Source organism: Sorex araneus, chromosome 1, assembly GCF_027595985.1.
Source record: "Sorex araneus isolate mSorAra2 chromosome 1, mSorAra2.pri, whole genome shotgun sequence".
Lineage (NCBI taxonomy): Eukaryota > Metazoa > Chordata > Mammalia > Eulipotyphla > Soricidae > Sorex > Sorex araneus.
In genome coordinates, this window is record NC_073302.1 from 300,781,912 (window position 1) to 300,797,099 (window position 15,188).

Below are 15,188 nucleotides of genomic sequence, written 5' to 3' on the forward strand. Positions count from 1 at the left end.
CACACGCACGTGCACACATGCACACACGCACGCGCGCACACACACAGATGCTCTCTGGCTTACAGGACTCTGCAAATGTAAGGACTTGAGACGTGCAGGAAAGCTTCTCATCAGAACCCATGAGGCAGTTCTCATTCTCTAGCCTGCGGACTGGAAGCAGAGGAGAAAACACACAGGGCAGATATCCACGGCTGCCCTCACCCGGCACAGACCCGGACGGGTGTTTGGGATATTACTGGGGTGGTCAGTCTCTGGGTTTGTGGGGTGACTTTCCTGGGGTCCCATTTCAGCAAAGCTTCCCTTGGGGTGCACTGCCCACCCCTGAGTAAGGTCCGGGGCTGACAGAGAGCTCTCCCTGTCTCTTTCTGGGGAAGCAACGGATCCACATCAATGCCGCCCAATCCTTTATTCCTGCTCAAGGTCAAACCTGCATGCCCAGGCACAGCCTGGGAGCTCAGGTCATTTCCGGAGGCCGGGATATTTACTGGCAGCTCGGCGCTGTTTTCCAGATGCCAATGACAGCAGCCACCTCCACTCTGCCACATGGAGGGCCAGACTGTCCTCGAGAAAAAGCTGCCACAATGCCCAGTTCTCTCCAGCCCCGGCACCTGTCTGCAGTTCCAGGACGTCGGACCTCGCCAAGAGCAGACCGTGCCTCCATGGACATCTTTAGGCCAGTGGCTACCTCGGCATCCCCTGGGATCTGGCTAGACACACAAGGCACCACGTCACACCACACAAACTGCCTCAGAAATCCCATCCACTTGAATCAGCCTTCTAGAAGGTTCTGATCCGAGCAGACAGTGGGGACAAGCTGTGTTCTTCTAACAGTTTTGCAGAGAAGAAGACCAAGACCCGAGAGGCAACGGGGATTCTCTCAGAGCCACGCGGCCCTTTGGCTCCAGCAGTTCTTTCCCTGATGAAGCGCTTGGCCTGAATGACCATCCCCAGCCCCAGACACCCGTTTGAGCCGCCTCTGAGCTGCAGCGTCAGCACCACTCCCCATGCTGCTCCCTGCAATGGTGGAGATGCATGTCTGTGGCCGTTTGTTCTGGGGGAGTCTCCACCCTCAGCCTTGTGCCAGCAGCGGGCTGGGGAAAGAGAGGCCCAAGTTTCCAGCAGGGGGCTGATGTGTTCTGGGGTTCAGCGAGCACAGGGCCTTGACCACAGCCGTGACCGCCTCTGACAGCCCGTCCCCACGTCTGAGGGCTGGTGGCAGGGAGGACTCGGGCCAAGCAGCCGTGACAGGCTGAAGCCGACAGCCTCCTTCCTCCAGGCTTGATGGCGTGAGACAAGCCTCTCTTGGGGCTTTCCAGAAAACGTGTGTGTTAATCTAGAGTCTGTGATTCAGACAGCATTGGGGACCCAACCCCACCCCCTGGAACTGATCTGCTGTTTGAATGTCGGAGTTATTTTTACGTCTGCAAGACAAAGCCTCTGACCCCTGGTGCTGCGCAAACAGGTCTGGGAGGCAATCCAGATACTCCTCAGGAAACTGGGGCTGGAGCTTCCACCTGCCCCAGCAATTCTATGGCTCTGAAAATAACCCCAAAAACCCGCTGCAGAAAAGCCAGCTGCACTGCTCTGTTAGCTAATATCTGCAGGCAGCCCAAGTGCCCAGAACAGGTGAGAGGGTAGAGAAGCTATGGGGCGTCTACACATCTACTCAATGGCTCGGCTCTAAGAAAAGATGAAGGCAGGTGGTTTGCTGCTATCTGTGTGAGTCTGGAGTCTCGTGCTGAGTAAACTGAGTCAGAGGACAGGCAGAGTGACCTCATAGGAGGGAAATAATCAGTTCCCCAAGGCCAGAGGAACAGAGAGCAGAGAAATGGGGCTTCAGTGGGAAGCTCGCTTCTGTCAGTGATGTGGGTGAGGGGAGAAGACAGGGCAAGGAACACCAACTCGATACGCATGATGCTCTGTCAGTAACAGCAGTGGAGGCCACAAGAGAGAAGGTGGGGTGGGAGAGAAACGGGCCATGAGTGGAGGGACGCGCATACTAATGAAGGGACCAGTACACCTGAAGCCCAATCATGAATAACTTTGTAATTCAAGGGGAATCAATAAACTTAATTAATAATTTATTTTAAATCTCAAAAGATGAAATAGCAGAAGTTGGAGAGAGGGTGCAGTGGCTAAGGCAGGCAGCTGATCCCTGTTTGAGCTCAGTACCATGTATGGGCCCCCAGCACCTCCAGGAGTGTGCCCTGAGCACAGCAGCGCGTGCCCTACCCACCCCCCACACCCCCTACCTTAAAACACTCTTTAAATCGCAGAGGGCACAATAGGCTTCCCCCACACCTCCAAAAACAAAAACAAACAAACAACCTTTTATAGCAGGCGGTCTGGTCGAAAGCAGCTCTGAATAACCAGGCTGCATCTCATGTGACAGTGCTCATGGTCTGGAATGCTATCGAGGTTTCACATGAAGGACACATGATGACCAAGAGGGCCAGCTCCACCATGCCGAAACTGACCGCCATTGACCGAACACTCATTGGCCTGCCCCCCCTCCATGAGTGTCACCGGGGCCAGGCCAATCCGGAGCTCCCATCTCTGTCCCATCTCTTCCCACTGTGGAGCCCCATTGGCAAGAATCCTGCACTGTCCCTGGGGCTTCCTGGGGGTCGTTTTCCCTACTGGCAATGCCCCCTCCTCCGTTCCTTGGCCACAAATCCCTTCTGGTCCTCATTGGGCTTGAGCCCCACTCTCCCCGATGGCAAACCCACACTGGCACTTGGAACAGAAGTTTTCAGACCATCCCTCCTCAGCTCCCCCTTCCGCAGCTTTGCCTCATTTCCGAGAGGAGATAGACAGGTTCTCTCGGCAGACAGCAGACACGGGTTCTAGCAGCAGCTGCGGGGAGCCAGAAAGCGGGTGTGGAGGAAGGATGAGGCCACCAGACCATCCTTGGTCCTCAACCCCCTGGGTGCCAGATGCCTGCGGCAGAGACAGACTTCCGTTCCCGGGTCAGGATCACCCATGGATCTGGGGCCAGGGAGCCCAGGACAGGGGTCAAACCTGGACACTTTGTGAGGCTGAAGTGGAGCCATGACAGGCTTCACTTTAAGACTGAAACTCAGCAGGCCTAAGTCTCGGTTTCCCCCATCAGAAGGTCCCAACTTCTCAGTAAACAATATCACCCTGGGCAGATAGACCAACCCTTGGCAACAGCCTATCAGAAGAGGGGGCATGGGCAGTGGTGCCTAGCCAAGTAGAGAGGGACAATGGAGATGAGTCACCGGACAGGACTGGGACCAAAAACTGGAAACATACTGTTGGTCCCTGGAATCATGGGACCAGACAGGGACCAGAACAGGAAATATATTGTCAGTTCATGGAAAATTGCTGTTGTGTAACCAAACCCTATAGATGCTCTTCAGAATTCGGAGTCGGGGTCCTTGTCAAGACTCCACTGTGTTGGATGAGACTCGGACCCTAGCTCAAGCTAGCAATAAAGGGGCCTTCCATTTGTAGCCTCGCATCTGGTCTGATCAATGTGCGAGCGAAACTCTTTTCCCGGGACATAACCACCTAAGTAGCAGGTTGGAACTTAGGAAATTCTTCTCTCTTTCTTTTGTTGAGCTAAGATTGAGTCACAAGAGAGCAAAGACTTACACTTGATAGGGCTCCAGTGGCGGCATACCACTGACCAGCCACCGCACCCGCTCGCCCCTCTCCTCCGAAGTAGCCAGAGTTTGCACAGGTCTGGCCCTGCTTTGTTCTTGTACACTTCCTCTGGGTGGGTGAGATGGGCTGGTACTTGTCTCTCTCCTGATAAAAGGGAAAAGTTAGAGCAGAGCCGAGCCTCGGAGTGACCCCGGGCAGGAGCTGGGCAGAGACAAGCAGGTCGTAAACCACAAAGGTACGATTATCAGAGAGCAGGAGAGTGAGTCTGAACAGCAGCAAACGGGGTGATGGAAACAATAAGTAAATGTCTATATGGGACTTAGATTGTATTAATCACTGACCTGCCCCGACTATGCGTATGGTAGCAAGCATGACATTTGCAATCTGAGAAACGTTTCCCTAGAAATTGTGTGGCCTGGGGCTGGAGTGATAGTATAGCAGGGAGGGTGTTTCCCTTGCACTTGGGTTCGACCCCCAGCATCCCATATGACCCCCCCCCCAAGCACTGCCAGGAATAATTCCTGAGTGCAGAGCCGGGAGTAACCCCTGAGCATTACTGAGTGTGACCCAAAAAATAAAAACAGAAAAAGAGAAAAGAGAAAGGGGAGAGGGGAGAGGGGGAGATGAGGAGAGAGGAGGAGTGGAAAAGAGAGGAGAAGAGGAGAGGAGGGGAGGGGAGGGGAGGGGAGGGAAGGAGAGGAGAGGAGAGGAGAGGAGAGGAGAGGAGAGGAGAGGAGAGGAGAGGAGAGGAGAGGAGAGGAGAGGAGAGGAGAGGAGAGGAGAGGAGGGGTGAGGGTGGGAGAGGGGAGGAGGGGAGAGGAGAGGAGGGGAGAGGAGAGGAGGGGAGAGGAGAGGAGAGGAGAGGAAAGGAGAGGAGAGGAGAGGAGAGGAGGGGTGAGGGTGGGAGAGGGGAGGAGGGGAGAGGAGAGGAGAGGAGAGGAGAGGAGAGGAGAGGAGAGGAGAGGAGAGGAGAGGAGAGGAGAGGAGAGGAGAGGAGAGGAGAGGAGAGGAGAGGAGAGGAGAGGGGAGGAGGGGAGAGGGGAGGAGGGGAGAGGGAAAGAGGGGAGAGGGAAAGAGGAGGAGAAGGGAGAGGGGAGGAGAGGGAGAGGGAGAGGAGAGGAGGGGGGAGAAAGGGAGAGAGGGAGCACAAGAGAGGCTTCAAAGGGCCCCCCTGGAATTCAGGACTCAGGTCATTCAAAGCTGCTCCTGGTTCTGAGCTGGAGAATTCTGCCTGCCGGGCTGCATTGTTCCTCAGCTGCTCATCTCGGAGACATTTTCTCACCACCAGCAATGATTGTGTTGTTGAATTGTTCGCATTTTCGTGTTGTTGAATTTTCATGGGCGCAAACTGGGTTTGTACCCTTCTGCAGCTACCAGGCGGACGCAAAGCGCTGTAAATCAGTGTCTGAACTGACTGCCATCAGCGTCGGCTCCGGCTGCAGCAGAAAGTGAGCCCCTTTCACCTGGGCCTGCCCTGCCTCTCCGCCCGCCTCCCGCTGTCTGTCTGCTGCATCGTCTAACAGGCCATTTTTATTTCATCTTCTTTCTGTTCGCTTTTGTTTCTTTGTCCTCCCCAGCAAGGAAGCACGCACAGCGCCTCTCTCGGCCTCCTTCCTCCCATCAAGCCTAATAACTCTGGGGCCGAGCAGCAAACGGCAGCTTCCCTGGCGTTGCACAGCGCGGGAGCCACTTCCATGGCCTCAGACATCTGCCAGTGGAACTCAGGCACCTTCCAATCTTGGCTTGTACGACGCGTGTTGAAATAAACACGATATGGTGTTTATTTCTTTGACAAAAATCATTTCTTAAATGCAAAAGAAAAGAAAAGAAAAGAAAAGAAAAGAAAAGAAAAGAAAAGAAAAGAAAAGAAAAGAAAAGAAAAGAAAAGAAAAGAAAAGAAAAGAAAAGAAAAAGAACTGAAAACTGGGGTGTCCAGTGTTGATGGGCCCTGACTCGAACGTTTACTTGGGAATCCTTTCTGAGAGCAGCAGGTGAGAGGCGGCCCCCAGGGCTAGCCAACGGCAGCCCCATAGGCCAGCGACAGCCGGAGGTACAGGCCTGTGCTGAAGGCAGAGGGCGGCCGGCCGAGAGCTGAAGCCAGTGGCTGGGGTGTGGCTGGAAGCTGGTGGCTGTCCACAAGTCGTTTGCTCCCTGACAAGCAAGAACAGAAATTGAAAGTCAGTTTTTCAAAACATTTATAGCTATTTGACATCGTGATTTTATTTCTATGGACCCTACCATTAAAAAAAAAAATCGACTTTCTCTGTGTCCTCGAAGTATCATTTGCATTGGAACATAGAAATGTAATTAAAACTTTTCCTTCTTCCAGGCATCTGGATGTAACCTGGTTAAATAAGGACTGGAGATGTAGTCCAGGGGTTAAGGCACTTGCCTTGCACACAGTTGCTGTCCAGTTTGATTCCCAGCACCCCACATAGTCCGCTGAGCACTGCCAGAAGTGACCCCTGAGCATACAGCCAGAAGTAAGTCGTGAACACTGCCAGGTGTGGTAGGTCCAACACACCTCTCCAAAAGAAAGTTAAGTGAGGGGCTGGAGTGACAGCACAGCGGGTAGGATGTTTTTTTTTTTTTTTTTTGCTTTTTGGGTCACACCCGGCGATGCACAGGGGTCACTCCTGGCTCATGCACTAAGGAATCACCCCTGGCGGTGCTCAGGGGACCATATGGGATGCTGGGATTCGAACCCGGGTCGGCCGCGTGCAAGGCAAACGCCCTACCCGCTGTGCTATCACTCCAGCCCCAACGGGTAGGATGTTTGTCTTGCACGCGGACGACCTGGGTTCAATCCCCGGCATCCCATATGGTCCCCCAAGCACTGCCAGGAGTGATTCCTGAGCACAGAGCCAGAAGTAACCCCTGAGCATCGCTGAGTCTGACCCAAAAAGCAAATTAAAAAAAAAGTTATTTTTTTTATTTTTTATTTTTTTTATTTTTATTTTATTTTATTTTTTTTGCTTTTTGGGTCACACCCAGCGATGCTCAGGAGTTACTCCTGGCTTTGCACTCAGGAATTACTCCTGGCGGTGCTTGGGGGACCATATGGGATGCCGGGGATCGAACCCGGGTCGGCCGCGTGCAAGGCAAACGCCCTACCCGCTGTGCTATCGCTCCGGCCCCTAAAAAAAAAGTTAAATGAAGTTTTTGTTTGTGCTGGGGGCCATACATGGCAATACTACTACTGGCTCTTCACCCAGGAATCACTCTTGGCGGTGCTCAGGGGACCCTATGGGATGACAAGGATCAAACTTGGGTTGGCCATGTGCAAGGTAAGCACTCTACCCACTGTACCATCTCTCCAGCCCAAATTAAATAAATTTTAATTTTACTAAGTTTTCATAAGCTATCATAAAAAATAAAGCTTGGAGTTGGAATTCCATTGGCCTGTTTCCTATTTCATTTTTCTATGTATTCAATGTGATGATATGTTGTGAAATTACTATGGGTTGGAAATGTTATTTTCTAATTTTTATTGTAGTTTGGGTATCATGGGTACAATAGTGTTAACATTTATGGTTTTTTTAATGTTTTTTCTAAATTAAAAAAAATTTATTGAATCATTGTGAATTAGAGTTACAAAGCTATTCATGATTGACTTTCAAGCATCTAACACCAACATTTATGGTTTTAGAGTACAAAGTCACTGCATCTTCACAACCACCAAAGTGTCCCTGCACCACAGTCCTTTTAAGGCCAGAGTGCCAGGATGCCCCACGATTCTCCTCCCCCATCCCCTCCCTCCTCCCAGTACCCTTAGATCTTAGTCCCTCTGGGGATGGTCTAACCCCTGGCTTTGTCTCTTGGCATGTGAATGAGATCATCTGCTTTTTGTCTTTCTCTTTCTGACTCACACTCTCCCTTTCCACCCAAGTTGAACTGGATATTTTCGAAGTCCTTCCCCGGGAATATGTGAGAAGCATCAGACTATAGAATGCGGTCAGCTGCCTGGAACAGCAGTCACCAACGTGGCCACCATGTTTGGGGAGGGTTGACAACAGCTCTCTAAGGCAAGGAGTCCTCCCCCTCTGAGTTCCTAGCTGAGGAGCTGAGCTACTTCCCCTGGGTCACACAGCTGGCATGACCAACCGCTCACCTCCTCAGCAAGAGGAGAACAGCAAGAACCTGTCTTGACACTCAATGGGAAAATATGGCACAACCCTCGAGTGATGCGCGATGAGAAAAATTGATCAACGATGAGCCCCAGAAGAAAGACATCTCTGAAAGGAGGGGTCCCGGGTTCTGCTCCCCAGCAGAGCCCCTGCCAGCCTGCAAGGGCCTGTGAGGTTTTGCTCCTTTACTTAGTGAGGCATGCAAGGGGGTCGCCACACTCCTACCCCTCTTTAACAGCACACACTTGGCACACTCACTTTCTCCATCTGAGCTTGTCTTCATTTTTCAGGAGGAACTGGAAGCTTCCTACAGTCCCACCTGGAGGCTGTGGATCGGGGGAGCGCCCCCTCATGGAGTCTCCAAGTACTGCTGCTCTCCTGGGAGACGGGAGGGAGCTGGGTTGAAAGGGACTTTACTACACTGAGTCTCCCATGCCTCCTCAATCACATCCCAGAGCTCCCGGGAAGGAAGGAAGAAGCCCTCTTCACCAGAGAATCTGAACCCTCCCCTCTCAAAATGGAGGCAGAATGAACGGCAGGGGCTGACGGAAATGCCACACTTGAGCAAATATCCAAGAGCACAATTTGCAGTAGTGGAGGGGGGACTCGGGAACTGGATGATCTCTTCCAAGAGCTTTCGCTCTGGGGGCGCTAAGGGGCCACACTTCATTCAGCAGGTGAAAGTACTTGCTGATAAGAGCCGGGAGGCGAGGTAGGTTAACCGCGCCCCAAGAACAACCCTTGATGTCAGAGGTTAGTGTCAGGGAAAGCCAGGGAGATGCATGAATTCCTTCTTGGGGGTACCCCACAATGCAGAGAGCCCTGCTCCCCCCAAATGCAGGACTAGGGGCCAGAGCAATAGTACAGTGGGTAAGGGACTTGCTTTTTATGCAGACAACCCGGTTTGATCCCCAGCACCCCTTGTGGTCCCTGAGCCTGCCAGGAGTGATCCCTGCATGCAGAGCCAGGAGTAACCTGAGCACCACTGGGTATGCCCCAAAGCAAATTTTTTTTTTTGCTTTCTGGGTCACACCCGGCAACGCACAGGGGTCACTCCCAGCTCTGCACTCAGGAATTACCCCTGGCGGTTCTCAGGGGACCATATGGGATGCAGGGAATTGAACCCAGGTTGACCGCGTGCAAGGCAAATGCCCTACCCGCTGTGATATTGCTCCAGCCCCCCCAAGCAAATTATTAAAAATAATAATAAGCAGGATTGGTGGGCCTGCAGGTGACAAGAGACTCATGGAGCACACACAGCAGCCACCACGTGAGCTCTCGGAGAGCTGAGCCCAGAAATGTGCCTTCCTGCCCCCAGCTGGAAGCAGGCGAGATCCGCCAGGTGAGGGCCCTGGAGATGCCCAGGGCACAGGGTCAGGGCCTGTGTGGGGGCCAAGCAAGAACCTGAGATGCGACCCTGCTGCCAGGGAGCACCGCCAGGCAGTCCACAGCACCCCTGGACTAAGCATCAAGTCTTCAGGGTCAATTGGCCAAGAATGATGGCCTCCTGAGCTCTGCTTGGGACCCCCCAGGAGACCCTAGGGGAGGGAGGCGCAGTGCTCTGGCACCCTCATCTAGGCTCTGACACTAAGCATCTCCACAGCCAGAACCCACTAGGGTTTCGCTGAGCCCCCAAAAGTCCCCCCATAAAACCTGGCAACAACACCACTGACCTCTCAGAGGTCCAGGAAAGGGATACTCAGGCCCTGGCCAGCAAGTATAAAGCGTGTTCTCAAAGCACTCAAAATCCTTAGCTCTGAATAGTGGCTGCCATCTGTGGTGCTCCGGCAAATGCTCCCTCTGGGGCCTGGCATTGCCCAGGCGCAGTAGTCCCCCATCTCCCTGGTGAGGGGGTTAGAGCTGACATGGTCAGGTCATGCTGCACTCAAGCTGACCTCCATCCAGTGACATGGGAGCCTGGGAAAGCACCCCTCATTCTGCAGGCGTCTTCAGCAGCATTCTCCAAGTACTGTCATGAGCTCTGTGCTGAAGAAGGAAACAACTGTCACTTGAATGGTACATGGTTGGAAGCTGGCCTCAAGGGCTGGGGGAGAGGGCAGCTGGGATAGAGAAGGGACCATTGTGACAATGATGGTTGGAAGGGATCGCTCTGGATGGGAGAGTTGTGCTAAAAGTGGACAAAGGATCAAGTATGATGGAGAAGAAGAAGGAGAAAAAGAAGAAGAAGAAGGAGAAGAAGAAGGAAGAGGAGGAGGAGGAGGAGAAGGAGAAAGAGAAGGAGGAGAAGGAGAAGAAGGAGAAGGAGAAGAAGAAGAAGAAGAAGAAGAAGAAGAAGAAGAAGAAGAAGAAGAAGAAGAAGAAGAAGAAGAAGAAGAGGAGGAGGAGGAGGAGGAGGAGGAGGAGGAGGAGGAGGAAGAAAGGGGAAGGGGAAGGGCAAGGAGAAGGGGAAGGGAAAGGAGAAGGGGAAGGGAAAGGAAGAGGAGGAGGAGGACGAGAAGAAGAGGAAGAGGAAGAAGAAGAAGAAGGACAACAACAATAACAAGAAAAGTACCTGCCATAGAGGCAGGCTGGGGCGGGGGTGGGGGTGACAAAAGGGATTCAGGGAACATTGTAGGTGGGAGATCGATACTGGTGGAGGGATAGGTGTTGGAACATTGTATGATGAAACTTGATCATGAAAGCTTTGTAACTGTATCTCATGATGATTCAATTAAAAAAATTCAAATAAAATAAAAAGCAGGAAGATAAAGCAAGCTTCACTAAGTGAACAAGCAAAAACTAAATAAATAACCATCACTGCAGAAGCTGCACCCGGTGTCTGGAAGACTGCACAGCGTGCCAAAGAAAGTCTCCGTCCAGATGGGCCCAGGCAAAGCTGTTCTCTGACAGCCCCTGAGTCCCCCTTTGGGCCCGGCTCAGCCCGACGCTCACTTTCTTTATGGTGCTGAGCGTCTGACTCGGGAACTCACACATGCCCAGCGTGCGTCCCAGCACTGAGCACATCTCGGGCTGCTCTGCATCTGCTCTAGAGCAAACACCTCCAGGGGCGATGGAAAGGAACCAGAAACTGCTTTTCCCTTTCGGCTTCAAGACCTGGGCACAGGCCAGGAAGGGCCTGTCAGTGAGATTGCCAAGTGCCCACTCGGGAAATGAGGAAGTTGCAGAACTTTGGCCTACTCTGTATCAGGGAAGGGTCAAGATTACTGGCGCCAGCCCTGACCCAGGAGCTCAATTTTCAACGGCCAGAGAGGTTGTTGATGCCGAATATCAGGCCTGGACACGGCAGACTCAGGGTCAGGCCCCTGCACCAACTGTGGCCCCCTCAGTATTGCCAAGAGCAGCTCCTGGGCACCAACAGGTGTGTCCCCAAAGGGGAAAAAATGCAAAACCAGGGTCAGAGAGGTGAGGCACCTTGTATGTCAACTTTGGTCAACTTTGATTTAACTCCCAGCACAGGTATGGTCCCCTGAGCTCTGCCAGCAATCCCTCCGGGTCACAGAGACAGGAATTGAGCACTGCCAACTATGGCCCAAAACTCTACCACCCTTCACCCCAAAGAGCAAAGCCAAAATATTGATGCCTGACCCACTTCCCCAGATCAAGTAAATAAAAATTGTCAAGGGTTGTGTCCAGGTCTTGGTACTTAAAACATCCTGGTTGGTTCTCCTGGGCTGTTTGGACGGGCCCCATTGCCTAGTGCCTGGAGCTCATTTACCTGGAAAGGTTGATGTGGCTTTTAAAACGTTTTGATTTGTTTCCCCCTGACACCTGACCAATCATGTTGATTTATTAACATTTCTAAACAACAGCAGTGAATTAACTGCGGGGAGTGTTCCGGCCATGGGCTTGGACATGACTCCTAGGCATGGGGAAGGTGGACTTGGATTCCCAAGGCTGAGGACTTGGGCTTAGCAGGCATCAGTGAGAGACAAATTGGCCTCCGCTGGACAAGTCCGGAAGGAAACAAAAGACAAAACTCTGATTGGTGTCCACAGTCTCTCCCCTGTTTATCAAGTCCGCCAGGCCCTGGGCTAGGGACTGCAGCATCTGAGATTAGGCCCAGGGGATCAATGCCCCACCGGAACTGATGGTCTGACAGAGAGGAAGAAATAAGGCACATGCCCATGCTCCGCAGCCCAGGTTCTTAGCAGGTACCATGGGAGCACAGTAGGAACTGAGGGGCAAGCTGAGCTTTCTTCTCGTTACCTCGTTCATTTCCCGCCAGATCAGGAAGAATCCTGTGGATGCAGCTGGAGTCTGTGTGTGTCTGTGTGTGTGTGTGTGTGTGTGTGTGTGGTGGGGAGAGAGGGGGTGGAAATACCCAGATCACGTGACCTGGAATGCACCATGGAGAAATTTCGCATGAGCCGCCCCTTTGTCTGGTTTTGATGGTGGGTACAGAGAAGGAGGTTACTCTGTTTCTCTTTGTTACCTCAAAGACCATGTACGGAGTAACAGTACCATGGTGATGGGACTCGGAGCTCAGACGCTAATCACAGGGGAACAAGAATATTACTGCTGATTGGGAGACAGGGAGGGCCGAGGGGTGGGAGAGGCTGGGTCAGGGACAGTCCTTTTGTTTTCTTGTTTGGTTTATTTGGTTGTTTTTCTGTTTGGGGAGGTTTTGTTTTTTAGAACAAATCATTCCATCTATTCAATCATGGGCAACTGTGATGATGAAATTGAGCCAAGCCTAGCCCGAGGCACCCCTTTTCCCACAGACATGAGTCTTAAAGACTTTAAAAAAGGGACTTTGGTCTACTAGGTAAGAAGTAGGGGGTTTAAAGGGACAAACAAGCAATTCGTCTATAAATAAGCTCAAGTGTACCTCATCTCTGACAATCAGCGTGTTATTGAACAGGCTGTACAAATGGGATGGAGGTTAAATTAAACCTATTTTAAGCCCATTCTGGGAATTTGCTATTTAAAGGAATCTTTTGTAAAGTGGATAATCACCGCTAATGAAGCTTTTGTTAAATCTGTAGTTCTGCAAAGCTGAAGTTCCCCAACAGACTGTGACTGAGAGATCACTGCCCTCCCTCCCCCCATATCTGGCAGAAGACGACCTGTGTGTGTACCAGAGAACCGGGCCCTGAAGGGAGTTCAGTGGTTAGGGAACGCATCCCGGGAAGGAAAGGGTCCCTGTGAACTGGGAGAGCACGTCTCTGATGACGGCCAGACTCCACCTGACTGAGGTTGATGAGGACGGTAGAGAGCTGGTTAGCGAGAAACAGACAAATGGGGGGAAGGGGGACAGCTTAGTAGAGGCAAAGCAAAGAAAAGGTAAGTGCCACTCCCCCACCATGGCCCCAGAATCTGGAGAGTGTACTTAAGCCACGATTAAATCATTCATTGCCCATCTCAGAAATTCTAGTGCTGGTATGCTTCAAAACATGGTTAATTCAGTTACCTGAGGGGCATCTGTGAGTCCTTAACTAGCTAGAGAGACGTTCTGGTTGGGAGTGATCGGGTGTTAATGGAGAGAGCTTGCAGATCCTGACCGAGAGCTCCAGAAAGAGGCATCTTTTCTGGCTGGACTTCCTGGAATGCCTTCACGGGAAAGTGCAGAGCTGGGTTGGGAAATTGGAAGATGAGAGAAGTCTAGTGACTAGCAAAGGGAGGCGGGGAAAGGCCGTCAGAGTCAGAGCAGACGCTTGGCTATGTCAGAGCCTGGGTTTGGTTTTGGATTTGGGGAACACAGCTAGTGGTGCTCAGGAAACATGCCCTGGGGGCTGGAGGGAGAGGACAGCGGGGAGGGCATTTGTCTTGCACACAGCCAACCCAGGGGCGATCCCTGGCATCCCATATGGTCTCCTGAGCACCACCAAGAGTGATCCCTGAGTGAAGAGCCAGGAGTGACCCAAAAAGAAAATTAAAAGTGGAAGTACATCTCGCTCAGCAATTGGGGTCGCCTCAGTGGTGTTTGGAGGGCCACATTGTACCAGGGATCAAAGTAGAGTCTCACACATACTAGGTGAGTATCTGCCACTGGGCCACAGCCCTGAGGCTATCTGTGAATGTGTGTGCAAGTGCGTGCGCGCATAAGTGTTGGGGGGGGGGGCATGCCCAGCAGAGCTCAGGGCTTCCTCCTAGCTCTGTGCTCAGGCATCACTCCTACTGGTGTTTGGGGTCTGTATGCAGTGCTAAGAATCAAAACCATGTTTGCTGCAGGCAGGTCAAGCATCTTGCCTCTGTATTATCTCTCCAGCCCCACGAGACTCTCTGAGGCCTGATTACGCACTCAAACAAAAACATGCGTCCAGCGATTGGCTTTGTTTGAGACACCAAGAAAGAGCTGAGGAGAGGAGATCAGACAAAATACATGCCACTCCCTAGAATCCTCCATGCTCTTCCCCCTGCTCTGAGCACCTCAGACTCAATAAAAGCCCCACTATAGCTGGAGGCTGGAGGAGAATGAGGTCTTAAAGACATGGAAAGAAATGAGAATGTTTGGGGGGGGAGGATCCTAGCAACGGGCCAGTAGGAGGTTCAGAATGGGGTTAAGTAGGGTTCAAAATAAAAACTTCCATTTATATTTTAACCAAGATCAGTACCTGCTATTTCTGAAAAGCTTTTAAGGCTCCTTGTAACTTAGCAACTGACCTATGTTTGTTTTTGTTTTGTTTTTATCCATGTCAATTTCCCTAGAGTTACTATCAAAGGGAGAAACGTTAAGGATTGTACATTTACTGATCTCTGGGAGGCAAGGAATAAAAACCCTGGCTCTCTCCTGCTCTGCAAGGACCAGGCAAAATCCTCGCAAAGCAAAGAAAGACAAGCCAGTGGGTCAATCCATGGGTCCTAAAAGAGGGCTATGAGGGGGGTAGAGCGATAGGACAGCAGGCAGGGCGTTTGCCTTGCACTGGACCCCGACCCAGGCTCAGTAGCACCCCATAGGGTTCCCTGCGCTGGGCAGCAGTGGTCCCTGAGTGCAGAGTAAGGAGTGAGCCCTGAGCAACACCGGCTGTGTCCACACCCTTAAAAGAGGCCTGAACACTGTCCCTGGCCCCAGGGCTGCTCTCAGGACAATCGCCTGAAACAAGCCTCTGCTGGGACATTTCCTTGCAGTGCTTCAGGATTTTATTTTTCGCCGACCTGAAAATCAAGGCCAGACCCGGCGATCAGCCTTCAAAGGCTGCTCTCCTCCACACTGACCCAAGAGCAATGAAAAGGCAATTGCGCTCCCTCACAGCTGGCGTGGGGGCTCCCTGCCAGGAACAGAACACGGCCCCCACCTCCCTACCTCCCTAACCCCCCGCCACTCCATCCAGAACCAAGGCCGGTTTTTCTTCTTAGCAAAGAATAAGGAGCACCATGGTTCTAATATAAGGCCAGACTCACTGGGAGGGCATAGAGCACCCCCTCTCTCTGGACCCTTCCCCCTCTCTCCCTCCTATTGTGATCCCCCTCCCCCCCCCATACACACACACCTTGTCCTAGTCCTGCATTTGCAGGCACAGGTTCTGGGTC

General features: G+C 52.2%; 1 protein-coding gene across 1 annotated transcript in view; it reads left to right on the plus strand.

Moving 5' to 3' along the window:
* The first annotated feature begins 2,439 nt into the window (after positions 1-2,439).
* The window catches only part of LOC129402217 (uncharacterized), a 54,048-nt gene continuing 41,299 nt past the window's right edge, over positions 2,440-15,188 (plus strand). The window contains exons 1-2 of the mRNA XM_055127806.1: positions 2,440-2,642; positions 5,001-5,078. Of these exons, the coding sequence (XP_054983781.1) occupies positions 2,440-2,642; positions 5,001-5,078 (281 nt within the window). The remainder of the gene's footprint in view (positions 2,643-5,000; positions 5,079-15,188) is intronic.